The 21226-nt window shown below is 34.0% G+C and overlaps 1 protein-coding gene across 1 annotated transcript in view; it reads right to left on the reverse strand.

Moving 5' to 3' along the window:
* DGKB (diacylglycerol kinase beta) overlaps positions 1 to 21226 on the reverse strand; it is a 1145939-nt gene that overhangs the window by 522396 nt on the left and 602317 nt on the right. Inside the window, exons 22-24 of the mRNA XM_055589891.1 lie at positions 17119 to 17235; positions 8347 to 8420; positions 4754 to 4828 (exon numbers count right to left, since the gene is read on the reverse strand). Coding sequence (XP_055445866.1) covers positions 4754 to 4828; positions 8347 to 8420; positions 17119 to 17235 — 266 coding nt within the window. The remainder of the gene's footprint in view (positions 1 to 4753; positions 4829 to 8346; positions 8421 to 17118; positions 17236 to 21226) is intronic.

Below are 21226 nucleotides of genomic sequence, written 5' to 3' on the forward strand. Positions count from 1 at the left end.
TGATAGAACAAAATGCTGATCCTATCCCAGGAAAGAGAATTCTCCAGTGTGATCACCTTTGAACTGGGATATTGACACTTCTTAGTTCTATAGCAGTTTACCAGCCTGTGAACGCAAAAATAAATATCCACTCTACAAATTTGGATTTGTCAGCCTCAATTAACATGTGAGCCAATTCCGTATAATAAATCTTTCTTCATAATATATACTATTGGTTCTGTTCCAGTAAATAACATTGGCTAATATATTTTTTCAAACATTTTGCTTCACACTCTCTAGGTGTTTAACTCTTATGTTTTAAATGTTTTAACGCCAAAGAGGAATGCTACCATTTGAGATAAAATTTTCATTGAATTAAAGCTGAAAACTGATACTTGGACATTTTGAGGTGCCTCATACCACTAGACAAATAGGCAAAAGTGACAAATATGATGTTGATTGGTATAAGACTGACTCTAATTTCCAAGGAGAAATAGATTCACTGATCTACAATGGAAGTAGGGAGTACTAAGTAAGATTTCTGCTCCAATCACTGGTTTAGTTGTAAGGGTGAGGTTACACACAGTACCAAACAACCCCCAATATTAGTGGCATAATTTTACAGAGGCTTATTTATCATTCATTCTATGAAGATCTTGGTTGGGTAAGGCTGGGGACGGGGGCCCTCTCTCACCATATTTTCAGGCCAATACTGCTGATCACTGTGGTAAAGGAAGAGAAAAAGTGGAAACTCTACTTTCTGGTCACACTTAATCATAAGAGAAAGTCAGAGGCCACTCTTAATACCAAGGTAAAAGGAGTAAAGTCAAAATCAAGTGCCTGGAAGGAGATCTGGAAATCTTTGCTAAACAGTACTAATAGCGCCATGCACTACCACACCTGTCACTCAAAGTAAGTGAAGAATGAATTCTGCTCTACACAAGCAGTACAACCAAAATCTCAGACCTATCAGCTAAAACTGCTCGAGTCCCTACACTAGGGAAACATTTCCAAGAAGCTGAGAAATGTTTTATGCCTCATCTACAGCTTTCAACCAGTAGTAAAACTAGGACTATAGGCCTATAGACTTTCCACGTGTTTCATTCTTTGTATTATTAATAATGTCATTTAATGAAATTCACTTATAGTTAAACATACATTTTTCTTATTATATTTATGTACATTGAGATCAAATAGATAAAGATAAAGGAGAAAATAATCATTCCCAGAAATGTTTCCAAGAACCAGGACTTGAAGCTGGATATAGTAACTATACAAGATGCTGGGTTATCTACATTTTAGGAAGGTGTGTATTTTTGCTGACGTATTTAGTAGCATTAGTAATGACTGGTATTTTTTTTTTTCAACTTTTATCTTCAGAAAAGAAAAGATATTGGATAATTCAGTGGTTGGATGGTGGTGAACACATATGTTTACTCCCACCAAGAATTAATCTTTCATCCTCAGGTTATGACACCCTCATTTGTCTTTGAGGAAACAAATAATTTGATAGTAATCTTGTTAATCAAGAAGCCCTATTCCAAAGTGCTAACACTGTGACATGGGAAATAAGACAAACCAAAAATACGATTCTCCTGAGGATCTGAATCTTAAATAGAGGAATAAGGATACCCGAAGCATTTGGAATCAATTTCTCTTAGCAGTAACCTATGGACTCTGTCTTCTTAGTCAGAGTTTCCTCAAACTGTTGTTTTCCTTCTTTTTTTTTTTTATTGAAGGATAATTGCTTTACAGAATTTGTGGTTTTCTGTTATACATTAACAAGAATCAGCCATTACAGTTTGAGGAGTTGCCTCCAACTGCTCTGATTCCTATCTTTTCTGAAACATATTTCTTCATTTTTCCATTAATTCTATGAGCAACTTCATAACTTTTCAGTAAATTCTATTTTGGATCAGAAACTAGATTTTATTTCCATTGTTTATAGAAAAGTCAATCTAACTAATGCCATATCCAACTTTAAAACTGATTAGCCATGTAAATAAAAATAAGGATATATTTTTACCTTTGACAAAAATAAAAATTACTGAAGATAGCCAATTTAAAAGATGTTATGAAAAATAAAACATTATATATTGCTTTTGGGATTATAATTCAATACAAAGTTTCTGTATGGCAATTCAGCAGAACCTGACAAGTAAAATTTAAGATATTTGAATATGCTTTTAAAAACAGATTGATTGTTAACTTAAATTATTCCAATAATTTTAAAACATGCAGGGAACATAAATATTTCCCAGTAAGAGTAGCTAATAAAAAAAAAAACACTATGGAATACTGTACAGCTCTTAAAAATATTTAAACTTATCAGTATCTACTGAATTCAAACAATATTTACCATATGTTTTTGAGCAAAAAGAAGCAAGCTGCAGAGCAACAAAAAACTATACTCTGAATTATACAAAAGATCTATTTCTCTATACAAAACATACATGTAGGTCTATATATTAAAACATTGTATATATACGAATGCATTCACTCAGTCATGTCTGACTCTTTGTGATCTCAGGGACTGAAGCCTGCCAGGCTCCTCTGCCCATAGAATTTTCCAGGCAAGAATACTGGAGTGTGGTACCATTTTCTACTCCAGAGGATCTTCCTGACCCAGGGATTGAACCTATGTGTCTTGCATCTCCTACATGGGCAGGCAGATTCTTTACTATTGCACCACCTGGGAAGCCCTAATATACATATATTAATATCTATATTTATAGAAGGTCTTAGAGGATACACATAAACAATTCATAGTAATAATACCCTGAAAGGTGCTAGACCTTAAAATGGGGCCCTTAACTTTATTTCTAAATTATATTCATTGTAGTGTGGAATTATACAAGTACATATTTTACTTTCATTTTTCCAAATATTAAAATAGATAAGGTAATAAGATGCCTAACAGTCAAAGAGTAAAAGGAAACATGTTATATATATTTAAAGTGCAGTAGGGAAAAAAATGAAATGTGAAAATAAGGCTAAAATCAATGTTACTATAGTATATTTACATAGAGCTACACAGTGATTATGTTATTAACTAACATTACTACAAATGCTACTGATAACAAATAAAATTCATCAGGGACATATTATGTAGTAAGTACGTTTTTATATGCTTCATGGGAATCATCCCAAATTTACTTCATAACTATCCTATGATGCTGGTACTATTTCTTTATTTCATGGAGAAGATGATGACAACACAGGGCAGTTAAATGATGAGGTTTATAATTATCAGAGTCAGCAGACATTTAGTTTAACTATAAAATACAAGCAAATCCTAGATTTAATTGGTCTAGTGGAGCTACAGAGGTCTTAGAGTAGCCCAGCTTCTTAAAGCACAGTTCCTTAATGCTGCAGTGAGTGTTGAATAAGTCGCTTCAGTCATGTCCAAGTCTCTGTGATACTATAGACTGTAGCCTGCCAGGCTTCTCTGTTCATGAAATTCTCCAGGCAAGAATACTGGAGTGGGTTGCCATGCCCTCCTCCAGGGGATCTTCCCAACCCAGGGATGGAACCTACATCTCTTATGGCTCCTGCATCGGCACACAGGTTCTTTACCTCTAGCGCCACCTGGGAAGCCCCTGCAGAGTAAGAGCTATTTTTTTGAAGTGCAGAGAATATTAAAGAACAAGAAAAAGAGGCACCCTGGTTGAGCATCTGTGTTAATATCAAGGCTTTACTTTTGCTTGTCTTTGATAAGGCTGGAACTTACTGCATGTGGCTGAGTTAGTCAATAATCTGATCATGATCCTCTACTGGAGTTTGACAAAGGCAGTGTTCTGAACTAAATTCCTATGGGGAGCCTGCCTTCTACAGCAAGGTGGTTCCACCCATCACTGCTCAGCATTTGAAGCTGGCCCTGGACAACAGGTAGCAGGGAGGGAAGAAAAAGATGAGTATAAGTGTGGGAGCCTGTGCTAATTAATTGCATATAGTTTCATTTATCTAACAGAAGATTTAATGGCGTACATTTTATTCTGAGCGTTTAAAAGACAACTTTAACATTTGCTTTCTCATTTCTGAGAATAACCTAGAAGACTTACTTTGATCATACTGACAAATTTTTCAAAAATAACTTTGTTTATAGACCTTTTTTCTACTTCATCTGGTATAATGTTTACTATCATGTTGATAGATAGAAATCAGATCAGTGAAAGATGACATTAATTAGTTAAACAGGCCAAACTAATAATGATTTATTTCAGTGCATACTGATGACATCAAAAGTATATGGTATCTGTTGAAAAATAATTGTATTTCACTACATCTTGCCTATTACAAAGTATCTTATAAGAGAGTGATAGTTATTGGATTTTGTAGGTAGTAAATGAAAAAATCACATTATGATTTCCAGTCTTCGTTAACCAGCATTTTTCCTTCTGTAGTAGATCTATATCTTATATTTAATAAAGAAAGGAAAGGAAAGCAGCACTTCCAACCAATAGATGGTTTAGTTATTTCAGCATCCAGCTAATATACATGTATGTTTGTGGTACAGTTATTATTATTATTATTAACATTCACATAGTATGAGAATTACTTCACAATATTTTTAAAAGGAGGAAAATCTGATTGAAACAGGTCATTTTGAAAAACAGCATCTGCATTAGTTACTCTTATGTAGTTGATATTCAATGTTGTTATCTATACTAATCTGGCTACTATATTTGAATAACATTATTTCTAGGCTTGTCAGCCTGCTTATTTAATTAATTAGTATTAAATAAGTTAATGGCAATAATATATTTAGACTTACCCTGGCATTGGTCCATTTCCAGCAAGACTGTAAACCTGACGAGGATTTAGTAGGTATTGGAATTTTCTGTAAATTCTATAAAGGTGAATACATAGAAGAAAAAAATTAAATTTAGTGGTACCCCCAAGTTTTTATTCTAAAATGCACATTGATTTGGAACATTCTCTATCCTGCTTTTGCATATTATTTATCTAATAAGCTTTCAAATAAATACTTTAAAATACCAGAATAAAATTAAATATCTTTTCTTAATAGATCCTTGTGTAATTTACAAATTGGACCACCCTAACAGAAATCAAAGTTATTTATCCCATATAGATAATGGTTTTGGACACTTTGTATGTATGTTAGTGAAGACTGTGATCCCATCTGTTTAATTACTTCACATAAACAATCAGCTTGATGAGCTAGCTCACAAAATTTGCTAAACTATTTCAACAGGAACATATCAAACAATTTTTTTTCTGAAATAAATTAATCATTGTATAACCAATACAATAGAAATGTTTCTAAGTATACACACATCCCATATCAGAATTCTGAGGCAAAATATCACATGTAAAGAAATATATTTAGTTTTTAAAATTAGTTTTTACATACATGTGAAAATATTACTATATATCTTAATGCATCCATCTCATGTTTACTGATAGGGCTTCCTTGATAGATCAGTTGGTAAGGAATCCACCTGCAATGCAGAAGACCCCAGTTTGATTCCTGGGTTGGGAAGATCCCCTGTAGAAGAGAAAGGCCACCCACTCCAGTATTCTGGCCTGGAGAATTCCATGAACTGTATAGTCCATGGGGTCACAAAGAGTTGGACATGACTGAACGACTTTCACATACACACACACATTTACTGATAGAAATCTTCAAATATCTGTTTATATCGTCCCACTTCCTTGAGCAATACCCTTGCATTCTAGATCTTGAATAATGATACCACCCAGTGTCTTAAGAATGATTTTAGTCATTCTCGGGACCTCTTTTTCCTCAGCAGCCGAAACAGAGGACAATCCTGTACCTTCTAACTGAGTAATGTCTACCATACCTGGTTATTCTATCTCATGCCTTACTTCAGGCTTTCAAGTTCTCTCACCAGATCTGTGAAAGTCTTGCCTATCCAGCCTTCTTCTGTACTGCTACTTAAGTACAGTCATGCTGCTTCCAAGAAGAAAAATCACTGCCAATCAGGGAACTTATACAGTATTTTATTATATTTTTTCATCTTTCTCCTTCCTCTTAAATTTCAACCCCAATGAATATCTTCTGGCTCCCTACCAAAACAGCACACCCATCAACAATTATGTCTTTTTTCTTCTTTTACCTGTCTAATACCCACTTAGAACCAACTCAAAAGCTAGACTTTTGAGTCTTCAGAGACAATCACTGTTTTCCTCTGAACTTCCATGGCACCTTTATTTTAAACACTCTTAACTTCTACCTTGGGGTTATTATAGAAAATCTATTTATGTGTTTGCCTCCCTGTAGGACTGTATCTTCTATCTCATCCCCAGTTTCTAGCAGAGACTAGATTCTCTCAAGTGTTGCCGTCTAAATGATGTGTGAGCACTTCCACAACTGTTGACGGGTATGGGAAACTACCTATGTGTGAATATTTATTTCTTTGACCTTTTCCTGTTTACCTAATACATCAAAGAAGAAAATCTACATATTTTGAAAGGAAAACCCTGCATGCTGTGCTGTGTGCTTAGTCGCTCAGTCATGTCTGACTCTTTGTGAACCCGTGGACTGTAGCCTTCCCAGGTTCCTCTGTCCATGGGGATTCTCCAGGCAAGAATACTGGAATGGGTGGCCATGCTCTCCTCCAGGAGATCTTCCAAACCCAGAAATTGAACACAGGTCTCCTGCATTGCAGGTGGATTCTTTAGCATCTAAGCCACCAGGGAAGAAACATGTTTTGAAAAGAAAACCCTGAATAGAATCCCATTATTTCTGAAAGATGGCTCCTATGCATTCAGGACAATTTATGATCACACACATAATAGATCTCCTTTAAACATATTTACAGTTCTTTTGACTTTGAATGGTCCTTGTTAGTGCATAAAGGACAAAAAGTAAGTGAGTGTGCATACAGGAGAACTCAATATCCTCCTTGCCCCATTAAATTTAATTTATTGATAATTTCAGTGTATCTATCTATATTTTTTAAAGAATTATTTTTAACTACTGGGAGAAGAGGGAGAAAGATATTTCATTTAAGGGCCATTTGGCATGATTAACGTTATTTTAATTTGAGGGGGATTTTTCCATTTGAATATTCTTTTCACTTTATACTCCATTTGTTTCTAATTTCAAATATGAATTTTAGTCTCATCTATTGCTTTGTGAAGAGTGTGCTTCTTTTCAAGATATCCATAACATAAACAACAAACAAACTATGAATAGTAAAGGAAGAAATGATTTTATCATCATCATATACTATTTCATGTGTCTAAGAGTAAGGCAACTAGTCTCTTTAGTAAAACATTATAAATACTTTATATCAACAAGCCACTAGTTATTTAAAATAATTTCTATCATATTTAGCATAGTTTAAAATATATATGTATCATGATAAAAAGGGAAAACTTTTTAAGCAGAAATAATATTTTATTGAATGGAAAATGACCATTCTTCATTTAACTGAAATAAAGTTGGAAAGTTAAATGATAGGAAAGGAAATTACTTTTCAAAATTCCATTATTCATAGAAACATTTCAACTTCATTATTTGGTAAAACCACAATAGAAATTTCTATTTTATTATCATAGTGTTTGTGTGAGTGCTTTTATCTGATTGTTCATTTTTTAGCTGGGATCAATAAAAATTTCTAGAAATTATTAAGGTAACAGGTAACAACTAAATTTCTGTTTATGATACTCCTTAGGATGACATAAGATTTACTCTTCGGTGTGGCAACTTTCATATCTTTAGTAATTATTAGAATTTAATCATTAATTTTACAAAAAGGAAAAAAAAATAGTGTCTACAAGAATACTGAGACAATAGGTAATGCAGTTCATTATTATTATGAATAAATATACTATTCTTCTCCAGTGTATATGTCATCATGTTCTCCAAACACACATGCAGATAATCATTAAAATATATTTTGTCTAGAAGCTGAATGTAAATTCTTTTTCTTACTACTAGGCAGGCGATGAATTCCATTCCTTACTACTGGGTGATGATTTACCTGAAGTCACCTGTTGATCATCTAGAGAACCAATTTTCATCCAACTGTATTTATGGAGCTGTGCTATATGCAAAGCTATTTGTTAATGGCTAGGGAAGTCATAGGGAGGGTGGAGAGAATTCAGATATCTGAGATATGATAATAAAATCTCTACAAATGGCCATTACTATATTAAAATTTCACTGTAAAACAGGGAGAGATTATACCAATATACATTGTTACACAGATATGACAGCACCATTTATTTCACATTAAAATTACTGAACCATGAAGGATAATAGTTTTAAATATTTTTATACCATAAATTTAGTTTCTCTTTTCACATGTATATGATATAGTAATAAAGCTGATTTTTTAAAAAATCAGTAAATAAAGCTGATTTTTAAAAACATACCGTTCTCCTTGCTTCCCACCACTTTTGGGGTTCACAAAAACTAAAAGTGGATGAGTACCAGGAACTGGAGTTATCTAGAAGAAAAGTTGAATATGTGGACAAATTATTTACATTAGATATAAAGAGAACTTGTTATTTCTACTTTACTGCTAAGTCACTTCTGTCGTGTCCAACTCTGTGCGACCCCATAGACAGCAGCCCACCAGGCTCCCCTGTCCCTGGGATTCTCCAGGCAAGAATACTGGAGTGGGTTGCCATTTCCTTCTCCAATGCATGAAGGTGAAAAGTGAAAGTGAAGTCGCTCAGTCCTGTCCGACTCTGAGCGACTGCATGGACTGCAGCCTACCCGGCTTTATGACATTCCAATTAGCAAATTCAAGAATATGGTTCATTTGTCCTGTAATGAGGAGATAAACAGCACAGATAGATAATAGATACTAGATCTATTTAATAACCTAGTTAAATCCTGTGCTTTGTCTCCATATGTATCAACAGGAATACCCACTCCACTAGGAACAGGGGCAGAGGGTAAGGCAGTATAAGATGAAAAGAGAATAAACTCTCAGTAGCTATGAGATGAAAACAATAGATCCAATTGTGGGACACTGAATAAACCACCTAGAATAAAGCAGAATATAGTGGGGAAGAAAGTTAGGAAAGAAAGAGCTCAAATTAGAGCCATCTTAGAAATGATCCCTACTCCAGAGCTTTGTAGCACATTTGGAATCCATCTTCCCAACGACTTGTGAATGAGACTCTAAATAGATCGTTTGGGGCCACTTTCAGCCTGAGTCCCCATCTGCACAGCAAATTCCTCAATGCTTTCTTTTCCTACTTGAGAAGCAGAATGCCAGTTAATCCAGGCTACTTGCTAAACAGGAATTCATTAAATTGACTGAGTCCCTATATGCCATGCACTTTTCATCATTATATACCCGATTTAATCCAAAAAAGTGCCTGTCCTAGTGGAGCTTATAATCTGGGAGAGAAACATGAGAAACAAACAAATAAATATATATTTAGCAATGAAAAGTGTCACCAGAAATAAAGCAGGTAAGGTAATAGCATTTCATTGATGAGGGGGAGAAATCATCTTTTGATAGAGTGGCAAAGAACACTTGTATTTTGTTCAAGTTCAATGTTAAGAGATAAGCTCTTTTAAATAAAAGTATTTCTATTCAATGTATGACTATGAAACTCCCATTTAAACATAGTTTGATGATAATATTTTAATAATTAAACATGCAACTAACATAATTCTCTAAATAAATATTAAGTTGAAAGGTTTTAGATCAGTCTACTTTTTGAAAGTAGATTCAAAATATCCTTTATTGCTCCGGTATTTTTCCCTTAGAAAGTACCTGAAATATTCAATGAGGAGATTAAAAACAACCATTTCATCATATCATATTTTTCCTTTTGTTTGTTAAATAATATGTTAAAATATCCTACCAATCTATTTCCTTCTAATTCTTGTGAAATGCCATTTTTCTAATGATAATAGGCACTGAGAAATTGGTGACATCTTCAGATGGTGTGAGGAGATTGAATAAAACATTCACAGTTCTTCTACTCTTATTTAACTTGTTCTCCTCACAAGCTATTTTTTCTGACTCAGTTTTACTTCCCTTTGTAAAGAGGGCACACAGATTTTGTTTCTGATTAGTCTCTCATTTAGTTGGGAGATGAGATGGATGAGCTGAACCTGGAGTAACTTCCCAGCTCTTCTCCCCTGAACTCCATGAGCTCAATTATTACTGTACAGAAGGTGCCGCCAAGGTTAAGCCATTGTGTTACAAACTTGCAGTGTGTCTTCCCCTCTCCTTCATTAATAGCTGAACACCAAAACACATCTCTGACAACCAGTATTCAGTCTCCTTTACTTCTCACTCTATTACAAATCAGATGGAACTCCTAACATTTTCACATGCAAAACAGTAACAGATGTGGATCTTAGTTGATTTTTTAACTTAATTTAAATTGTCTTTATTTTTAAATGGAAGTGGCATTCTCAAGGTAAATAAAAAATTTTAGGAAAACATAGCATGAACCCAAATACTAAGTTAGGGTGATCATCTCAAAATTCAACCTTCAGCTTACCATTACATGAGATTACATTACATTCATTTGGGCAAATTTTCTATTTCACTTGAAAATATATCATGGAATGTCTTTCAGAAAGGTTTATTAATCGAAATGTTGAAAGACATATTATGATTTATCAAAAAAGGTCGGTATCATGCTACAGAAAATTGTGTTCTGAGGAAACATTATTATGAAGATCCCACCAGAATACAGTATAGTCTGTTGTTTAGTCACTAAGTTGTAGCCAACACTTTTGTGACCCCATGGACTATAGCCTGCCTGGCTCTTCTGTCTATGGGATTTCTCAGGTAAGCGGGTTTTCATGTTCTTATCCAGGGTATCTTCCCCACCCAGGGATCAAACTCACATCTCCTCCACTGGCAGGTGGGTTCTTTACTACTGAGCCACTAGGGAAGCTCCAATATAGTCTGCCGAGGATCTCAAGATACAAAAACCTAGATGTCATTTTTAGGAGTCAGTAGATGGATAATTATGCCAAATGGATTAAAAAATATGAGAGAATCTAAATAAAGAGTTTAGGATAACGATGATACTCTACAAGTCACAAAAGTTAAGTACCGAACAAATGGAAGAACAGAAATAAAACCAAGCTATCAAACTTTTCCTCACATAGCCCCTTACCATAAATTAGACTTGTAAAATAATACTATATAAAAATAAAACATTAAACACTTCAATATGTATTTGTAAGTTATCAGAGACTACAGAATAGTGCCTATTTGACAATTATTCTAACAGATAAGTCACCTGACCTAATGTAACTTCCATTGAAGGAGCAATATGCAATTCCATATCAGAACCACAGAAATTCTGGTATTATGGGATCATTTAACAATGGTGGTATTTATGTAAGAAATGCGATGGTTTCAGGCAAATCAGCATCTTTTTCAATGCTGATTCATTCAAAAGCTTCATTCATTCATTCTGAAGCTCATTCAAAAAGCTTCAGAATTCTGCTAAACTTTGTTACTATAAAGTCTAGCATACTAAATTTGGGTGCCAGGAGACCAAAGACTGTGTTTTTAGATTTGAGAGCCAAAGACCTACAGTACCACATAGCCATTTTCAAGTCTGATGAGTTAAAAACAAATAACTGTGTTCACTTATAGTCCTGAAGTAACAAGCAGCAAGCTCTGGGAGATGGTGCAGGACAGGGAAGCCTGGTGTGCTGAAATCCACGGGGTCGTAAACAGTCAGATGTAACTGAGCGGCTGAACAACAACAGAGGCAACATCTTAGTGACAGAGACTCTAATATGTAAATTAATTGTCATATTCCTCTTCATCCTTAGTAAAAGAACCCCGGGCTTTTAGGATTGCCTACATATGAGAACATTCTCTTCTATAAACATAACACAACCATAAAAATCAAGAAGCTAGCATGATTCTGAACTCGTTTCTTTTGTTATAAAAGCATTATTGAGACAACTGATGAAATTAGAATGAAATCTGAAGATTAGATAGCACTAATGCATCAATTTTACATTCAAGTTCATTCATTGTCTTTTGAATTATACCTAATATAGTCTTTAACAGGACACATTTTGAATTTTTACTTTTATATAATAACTCTGAAATAAAATATAAAAGAATTACTTTGAAAACTGATTTATTGTCATCCTAAAATCTCATATGCATTTTGTTATAGATTTTAGTGGGATGGGAAAGAGTAAGACAAAAATACTAATATTTTTAAAAATCTGTTGTGCCTGTGTGTGTGCTCAGTCATGTCTGACTCTTTGCGATGCCATGGACTGTAGCCTGCCAGGCTCCTCTGTCCATGGAATTTTCCAGGAAAAAATACCGGAGTGGTCAGCCATTTCGTACTTCAGGGGATCTTCCCAAATCTTTGACTTTGGAAGTAAATATTTATATAGCACTTGAAATAATTTCAAGGGGCTGCTGCTGCTAAGTCGCTTCAGTCGTGTCCGACTCTGTGCGACCCCATAGACGGCAGCCCACCAGGCTCCCCCGTCCCTGGGATTCTCCAGGCAAGAACACTGGAGTGGGTTGTCATTTCCTTCTCCAAGTGGAACGATATATAAAACAGATGAAAAGCAAATTACTCTGTCTGATGTGTAAAAGAACCCTGAACCCGTTCTCAGCTTCCCATCACACCACTCTTGTGCTTGAGGTATGTCTATGGAATCCTTCTCAAAGCAGTCTTTAAAAAAACAAAAACAAAACATTGGGAATGGATAATACAGTATAGCAAAGAAAGCACTGATGCTGGGGGAAAGTGTTCAGGAATATTTTATAGCACGTGTGATACTTGAAATCCTGCAGAATGGTTCTAAATTAGGTGTGAAGGCACTACATGCAGTAGGAAACAGTTCATACTGGATTCTCCTCTATAAAAATAAATCACTCAAGACTGCATTTACTCATATAAAGGAGCAGTTTCAATTACATATTGTAAACATGTTAGAATATGGCTTTAGGGTCAGGCTGGTTTGGGATCCCAGTTCAACCATTCTCTCAACATATGCTCTCTCTTTAGCGAATTCATATGCGATGGTATTAAGTGCAATCAATATACCTTTCTGTCCCAAATTCATATCTACTCTCACCCCTGAATTCTAGATTCACATATCTGTCTGCCCACTCAACACTTCTATTTGGATACTGAACAGCATCAGATATTTTACTACAAATTTTATTTATCCAGACCCTCTCCATCTCAGTCAATGGCAGCTCCATCATTTCAGTGCCATGGGCCAAAGTTCTTGGCAATGCCCCTACTCTTCACTTCTTAATGAGACCAATCTCCCTATCTTACATAAATTATAGACAATGCCAATTCTCAGCCCTGACACATCTTATCTTATTCAGTTCCATATTTTCATTTATAACCGAGCACATTTTATATATATGGAGACCAAAACTCATTTTAGGGGTTGTTATAATACCCAAAATATAGAATAGGAATTCCAGACTTAAGAGACTTAAAATGACAATGAGAGCTGATTATCAGAATCAGTAAGCCTGAGGATCCCAAAGTGGACATACATAAACATATAATCAAAGAAAAAGAATAAATTTGATACCCATGCTCTACATTTCTGTATAGTGCATATATGCATGTGTAGTTTACAGTCTGGGGAATTGTAAGAATGAGATGATTGTAAATAATAAAAACAGTAGGGAAAGAGAAAAGCAGTTGTGGTGGGGACAACACTAGTTCACTTTTAGATATTTCATTATAAAGGTTCCTCTTTATTTTTTGCTAAGAGTATTACACGCCATAGACTTTTTGGTTTGTAAGTGACACATTCAGAAATTTTTCTCCAAAGAATATTTAGGGACAAGGTAACATCGGCATAATACAGTTTAAACAACTGTTCTGTTTTTCTAATTGTTTGTTCTCATGTAGCTAATTATCTGCATTTTCACATCGCTTGCATGTTTCAGTTACATTTGATCATATGTATTAAATGTAAACCTATGGTGTGAGCGATGACAAAGACGGAGTGCCTAACCACCTCTATTTGAAGTCCCCTAGGACTCGGGTTAATTAATGAGACTCATCCTAAGGTTATACATGATCTATTACTTCCTCTAATTAGAAATAATAATCCTGATCATTATGCTGGTTAGCTGGAAAGAAGTAAGATGAATGTGCTTAACTGTGATTAATAGTCTATAAGCCATGTAGATCTCTTCTGTCACTGAGTTATATGCAAACCGGGCTGCAACTCAATGCTTTTCGGTGATATATATTTTTATAACTCGCAGAAAATTAATTTTCTGGAAGATATTTTTAAATTTTGTGACAAAGAATAAGCATTTTATTATTTTAAAATTGATTACCACAACAAAAAATATTTTTCCATTTTGTATGAAATAGCTATCCAATAATTTATTGTTCACTTTTTACATATTTTCTCCCAAATTATGTGAATACATATGTGCATCATATTGTAGTCCATTCTGCTGAGATGAAAGAGACAGCATGTGAAAGTGAAAGTGAAGTGATTATGTACAAATACTTTTAAGATAAAAATTAAATAGCCTTCATTTTCTGATGGCCTTCATTCTCACCTCACTAACTGAGAGGCCCTAGGAATAATTTTACTTTAGAACATCAATGTATTCACTTTTAAAGTGGTAATAATAATATTTATTATATGTTGGAGACTTAAGAATTCATAATTATCTCAGACATCATTGAGAAGGATCACTTAATATTCATAAAATAGTATTTACTTACTGATGTGTTATAAGGGCTGATGCCTTCCCTTTGCTAACCAACAAATTTACCTGACAATTTTATATGTCAAAGAAAACTATAAAGTTATTATCTGGTTAGAAAAAGGAAACACATACACAGAGAAAGTTAATCATCTATTTTTTAATATGATTTAGTTATAATAAGATTGAAAATTTTGCATCCTTTAGAATAAAAAAGAAAATACATCTTATATTGCTACATCAGTTTAAAGTCTCTAGAACACTCTGCACGCACCATTTAGTTTTGGTTTTGATGTTTGAGTAAAGACAGGTGTAACTATAGAAATATTAAGAAAGAGACTAAAGCAGTTATAATTCTAGCACTTTCAAATTTTTGTTTCAAAATTTGCAAAAGTAGTACATGGAAGAGCAAGGAGGTCAGAAATTTAGCATTTCTAGACCTGTTAAAATTTGTTAACCAAAGGAACAGGGATCTCAGGAGTGTAACACAAACTCTGAGTCTGATGGCCTTCATTCTCACCTCACTAACCTAGGAATAATTTTACTTTAGAACATCAATGTAATCATTTTTAAAGTGGTAATAATAATACTTATTATATGTTGGAGACTTAAGAATTCATAATTATCTCAGACATCATTGAGAAGAATCAGTTAATGTTCATAAGATATTATCACAGTGGCCAGCATAGACTGTTTAACAAATGATGCATGTTTCCCATCCATGTATGTTGGAAGTATGTTGTGAAATATATTTGTGTGAAATATATTTGAATTTTAAAATGTGTGAAAAATATTTAAATTTCAAAATTAGGTTTCCTTTTGTTATTTTCATTGCAGGAACCCAGAGTAACTAAAGATTTAAACTAACCAATATCATCAATTGACCTATTAAAACTACAAATGTTGATTATTTTTCACTAAAAATTTCACAGGATCACTAAACTAAAAGTTTTTGCTACCATAATTGTGGATAAATTTTATATTTGGGACTTTCAGTGAGATTGCTTAACATACAAGTATGCCTTTAAAAATGTGTAGAGATTGATTTCCTCTTTTGATAATTAACTTCTATACTCTCTAACCAATGTAAATAATTTTCTCTTTCAGAATTTCCTCTTTTTACATTTGAATTTAATGATTCATAAACAATTTTCTATTCACAATATGTTTTATTATGACAAAAAATCAGTAATCGGGTTATCAACATGTAAGCAATAATTATTGTTTTCAGTGAGACACTCAAAAAATGAAAAAGAAAGCATTTACGCAACTACCATGTGATCTCAACTGTCCTTGCAAACGAAGGACATAAAAGACATAACCCATAGAACCACAGATAAAATAATAAGTGAAAATGATATAAAATAATATATATTGAACTGAGGTATGTAACATACTATATCTTTGTGTGGTAAGAGGTTGGTAAATTTTCTTGGAGCACATGAAAACTGCAGCATATTATTAAGGAAAAGAATTAGAAATTGGAAGAGAGAAACATACAGATAGGAAAACAAAACAAAAATGACTTCAGAAAATAAAACAACAAAAAAAACTTAATCCATAGATTAAGCCAAGTTCTTTGATTGTGTTCATGTTTGAAAGGGACACAGGTTCAATTCCTGGTCCAGGAAGATTCCACGTGCCATGGAGCAACTGAGCCCGCTTACTACAACTGCTGAAGCCTGAGTACCTAGAGCCTGTGCTCTGCAACAAGAGAAGCCACCACAATGAGAAACCTGAGCACCACAAGAAAGAGATGCCCCTATTCTCTATAACTAGAGAAAGCTAGCGCACAGCAACAAAGACACGGCACAGTAAATTATTAATTAATTAATTAATATTAAACATTTAAAATATAGATGGTAAGAAATGTTTCTCTTGATGTCAGGGACCCCTAGGGGTAACTCAGAGATTTTTAAAGGACTAAGAACATGATTTTGAGTTACCTGTGTTAAACTAGATACACATATGCAGTTTCAATGTCAACTTAAAACACTGGAAGATATGGATAAATTATAATGGAGTCTTTATTTTTATTATTGATTTGAAAAAAATTCCACAGAGAAGAGTTCATTTTATTATTTTCTGAAAACATTTTTTCAGTCAAAATGACTTCCAAACAGATACAATAATATATATAGGGAGAAAGTATGCTTGTAAATAAATAATACAAACCTATATAACAAATGTATATATTTAATAATAATTTGCAAAAGCTTCAGATTGACAAAAGATCTCTTATCAGTTTGAGTTTAAATGAAGACAATGGCATAAATGATTAATCTAATCAGAATGTCACTTTCTCAATCAACTATAAAACTGACATCTTGATAAAATAATAAAAATGTTTCTAAAATTATCTACTGAACAAATTTTCACATTAAATAAATCTGTTGATAGCTGGACATATGCCCTTCTAAGAGCACCAAAGTAACACATATGAAAGCTACTAAAATGTGGATTAAAATAATCCTACCTGCAGGCCTTGTCCATCCACAGTAACGGAGTTGGCTCTTTGCATTTTGTTCTTGTCGGTCACTTTGTTTGACTGCTGGGAACTACCCTTTTCCCTTTTCACTGTCGCTTGTCTTTCCTGTTAGGAAAAAATCTTTTATCAAAATATTGAAAATATTTAATTGCTTTACTACAAAGGCAACAGAGAGAAGAATCTCATGGCTACTAACTTGGACCCAGCTTCCTAATTTGGGGTTTCTAATGAATAATATGAAACCAGATGCTTTCTACTGGCTCAAAATATATGATAGATGCATGACCAAATTATCAGTTAAAGAAAGGTTGTGAAAGAAAACCAAAACATATTATCATAGGTGCCCAATTATGACTCTGTTAAAAGTTCTTAAGGCCTACTAAAGCTAATCATTTTCATAAAAAATGGTACAGATAATACTACAGGACTGTAAAGAAATTTGTACTGAGCACTAAATTTAATGCTTATAAATAAATGCAATATTGAAAATAGACCCTTAAACTACTATTGATCATCAAGAGTGACATAAAACTTAAAACACACACTCCTTCCCAGCTAACACTTTTATTCACCATAACAGAAAACATTTTCATAGTTGTCTTCTTCCTGTTTCTATTTCTTCTCCTCTCACTCTTTCCAACCCAACCTAATAAACTTTTATCACCACTAATGCACCAAATCACCTTTTATTCAAATCACCAGTGACCTGCTCATTTGCTATACTTGTTGATCAGTCTTCAACTTCTCAATTTTTAAGCAGCATTTGACAGAATTTACCTTTTCTTCTAGAAAATTTGATTCAACTGGGTTCCAGAACACTTTTCTTAGCTCTCCTCTTACTTTACTAACTTCTCCCTAAGTCTTTTCTCTTATTCCTCCTCCAGCCTTATAATCTCAACATTTAACCCTTGACCTTTCCCTTGGGCCTCTCATCTTCACTGTCTACACACACTCCCTAGGTAACTTCATTTACACCCAAGGCTTTTGACTTCAATTTGATAATGAAGACTAAGTTTATATTCCCTTTTGGGAAAAGGAATATTCTTGCCATATCAGTAAACAAGGATATCACAGAGATCAGCAATTTCATCCCTCTAAATGTGGATTTCTGACCCCTAAGGGCAACCAGGAAGAACAATACCACCTTGCTGCAGCCACTCTGTATGGTGAGCACTGAGGAACTCAGAGTGTGAAAAAAAATGCAGGATACTGGTCTTAGATAGCTGAGATGCATATGAAATCATTTCAGTGTCCAGATTCTTGCATCTTCCCATACAGAAAAAGCTTCAAAGTTCTTAACTTGAGATATCTGGTTTTAATTCACAAAAATATTTTTGATGTTCATAATACCTGCCTTTTGTTGCAAATTTCTATATATCCTGACTCCTGCCCCCACATCCTCAGAGCAGTTCTCTCAGGGTTACTTGAAATGTTGACTCCTGGGCTTGAAGTCCTAAAAATTCCCACCAAATAAAACATAACCCTGAGCTTTTAGGTTGTAACTATTTTTTATGTCAACACTGTTCAGATTTCCCCCAGGAGCTTAATTCCTACAAATAAATGCCCTTTCTCTCTGTCCACATAGTATCTAGAATGCATATGAATCCTGAAACAATAAAAACTAATTAAAAGTTTCTCCCTATCCACCTTAAAAATAAATCCCAACTGAATGATTATTCATCACATCTATCATTACATGTTTTAAGCCTCCATGATCTTATTTGCCTTAATTATTGTGGCCATCACCTTAATGAGTCAATCACTTTCCATTTTGTCTCCCTCCAGTTGATTCTCCATGTAACAGCCACACTCATCCCTTATTATTGCATTCCAGCTACACCAACCCCATCTTTGTTTCTTGATCACAATAATTGTGCCTTAATACAGGGCTCTTACATCCATTCTGCACTCTGCTGGACAGCTCTTCTTGCTCCTGGTCAAACATTAGACTCTGTTCCTTTATATGTTTGTGTGTATGCATACTTTTTTTAATAATTTAAAATGTTATCTATTTAATACTGGTCTTCCTACACTTTAATCAAAGCTCCATAGAGAAATGACTTTGCTTAACTGTTTCACATTGAATCCTAGATCAGTGCCTGATAAAATCACTATAAATGAATGCAGAAATAAATCAGTCTTAACATTCAAAAAATCAAGCAATTTAAAGTGCCTGAAATATTGTGTTGAGAAGAATTTCTAAGGCATGTCCAAGCTTGATATGAAAAACGGTCCTGATCAATTAGCAATGTCTCCTATGTGTGCTTAAAGGTCTGAGTGCCATGTATTCTCTGCAATATATTCAGATACATATATATGTTTCTGTTCCTATATTTGCATGTATTTTGTCAATTACTTCTCAATTACTGTCATTTAGGAAAATATTTTTAAGTAGAATTAAAAGTAAAGCTCTTTTTATATATATTAAGGCCAAATGAAACAGAAAACTTCTTGGACCAAAATAAATGCTAATCAACATAGCCCTTTTATAGTCCTTGCAATTTCATGGTGCACTGAATATATTTTTGTGTAGATAAAAATGGCTTGTGCAATAGGATTCCTGAAATTCAAATTCTTTGGAAACTTATATATATTCATATAAGCAGAATTTCTGGCAAAGATATTGATATTTTAAGGAACAGATCATTCTTTCTAAGCATGCAACTTACATTTTGTCCACAGATAGTTAAGAGTATAATGAATAAATGAGTGAATTATAGGATGAGATTTGGAGTCAGAAATCCCAAGTGGAATCCATCTCCGCTACTTAAATACTATGTAGCCTTAGAGAATTGAGTCTTACTCAAAATGGAGTCAGCAATACCTATTTCTCAAAGTTCTTTATGACTTAAAAGAAAATATATAAAGTTCTAATGTTGTGCCTACATTGCTGCTAAGTTGCTTCAGTCGTGTCCGACTCTGTACGACCCCATAGATGGCAGCCCACCAGGCTCCCCCATCCCTGGGATTCTGTAGGCAAGAATACTGGAGTGGGTTGCCATTTCCTTCTCCAATGCATGAAAAAAAAAAAAAAAAGTGAAAAGTGAAAGTGAAGTTGCTCAGTTGTGTCCCACTCTTAGCGACCCCCATGGATTGCAGCCCACCAGGCTCCTCCGTCCGTGGGATTTTCCATGCAAGAGTACTGGAGTGGGGTGCCATTGCCTTCTCCACAATTACGTTAACATGCCATAAAATATTAAACCTGAGACGTTTGTTCTATTTCTAAACAATCAATCTTAACAAACTGCAGCATTTACTTCGTATTATTTCTTCACAGTTGTGTCTCTTTACAGAAACTCAATTTAGATATTGGTTTAAAATGTAATATATATTAAGGGAAAACATTTTAGAATACAGAGCTGGGCTGTTTTTGAAAACACGGAAGCAGCAAAACGAAATATTCAACAAATTTCATGAACTGAAAAGAACTTTGAGAAACTATTCAGTAGTCGAACTTCCTAACTCACAGGTAAGTTACCATAAATTAATTTCTGTAGAGCCATATGGAATCCTCCTAACAAAACCTCTTCTATAGGCCTGCAAACTTTTATTGATTATAACTGAACAGTCTGAATACTCATCGATTTTTTGGAGAGGGTGGTAAAAAACAACCAACCAACCAACCAACGGTCCTAGTGCATGTGCTAAATAAATGAAAGTTATAGTGAATAATGTAAAATAGGTATAGCTTTTCCATTAGGGTGCTCTTTAATATCACCATTATGTAAAATGCTTGTTTAATTTTCAAATACATATATATGAAAAAGTTAACTAATTATAGTAGGCATATTTTTAAATGAGTAAAGCTCAGCAACCTACATTTGAAAATCCATAGCATGTTGCGCTGAGTTCAAGCATGTAATACTTGGTGGGTGTGGGGATTTTTTTTTTCTGAATTCTAACATTCAGGTAAATAAAATGTGGTAACAGTGTTTTATAAAAATCTACACTGTGAAAGTTATCATTTATATATCGTATATTCTGCCTTGTAATCCAATATTGTTATTTAGCGTTAAATTCCCAAATGCTTGAGTTATAAGATCTAAATAAAATTTAAGTTGATTAGTCACAATGAAACTCAGTGTTTGCATCCAGA

This window comes from Bubalus kerabau, chromosome 8 (genome assembly GCF_029407905.1).
Source record: "Bubalus kerabau isolate K-KA32 ecotype Philippines breed swamp buffalo chromosome 8, PCC_UOA_SB_1v2, whole genome shotgun sequence".
Lineage (NCBI taxonomy): Eukaryota > Metazoa > Chordata > Mammalia > Artiodactyla > Bovidae > Bubalus > Bubalus kerabau.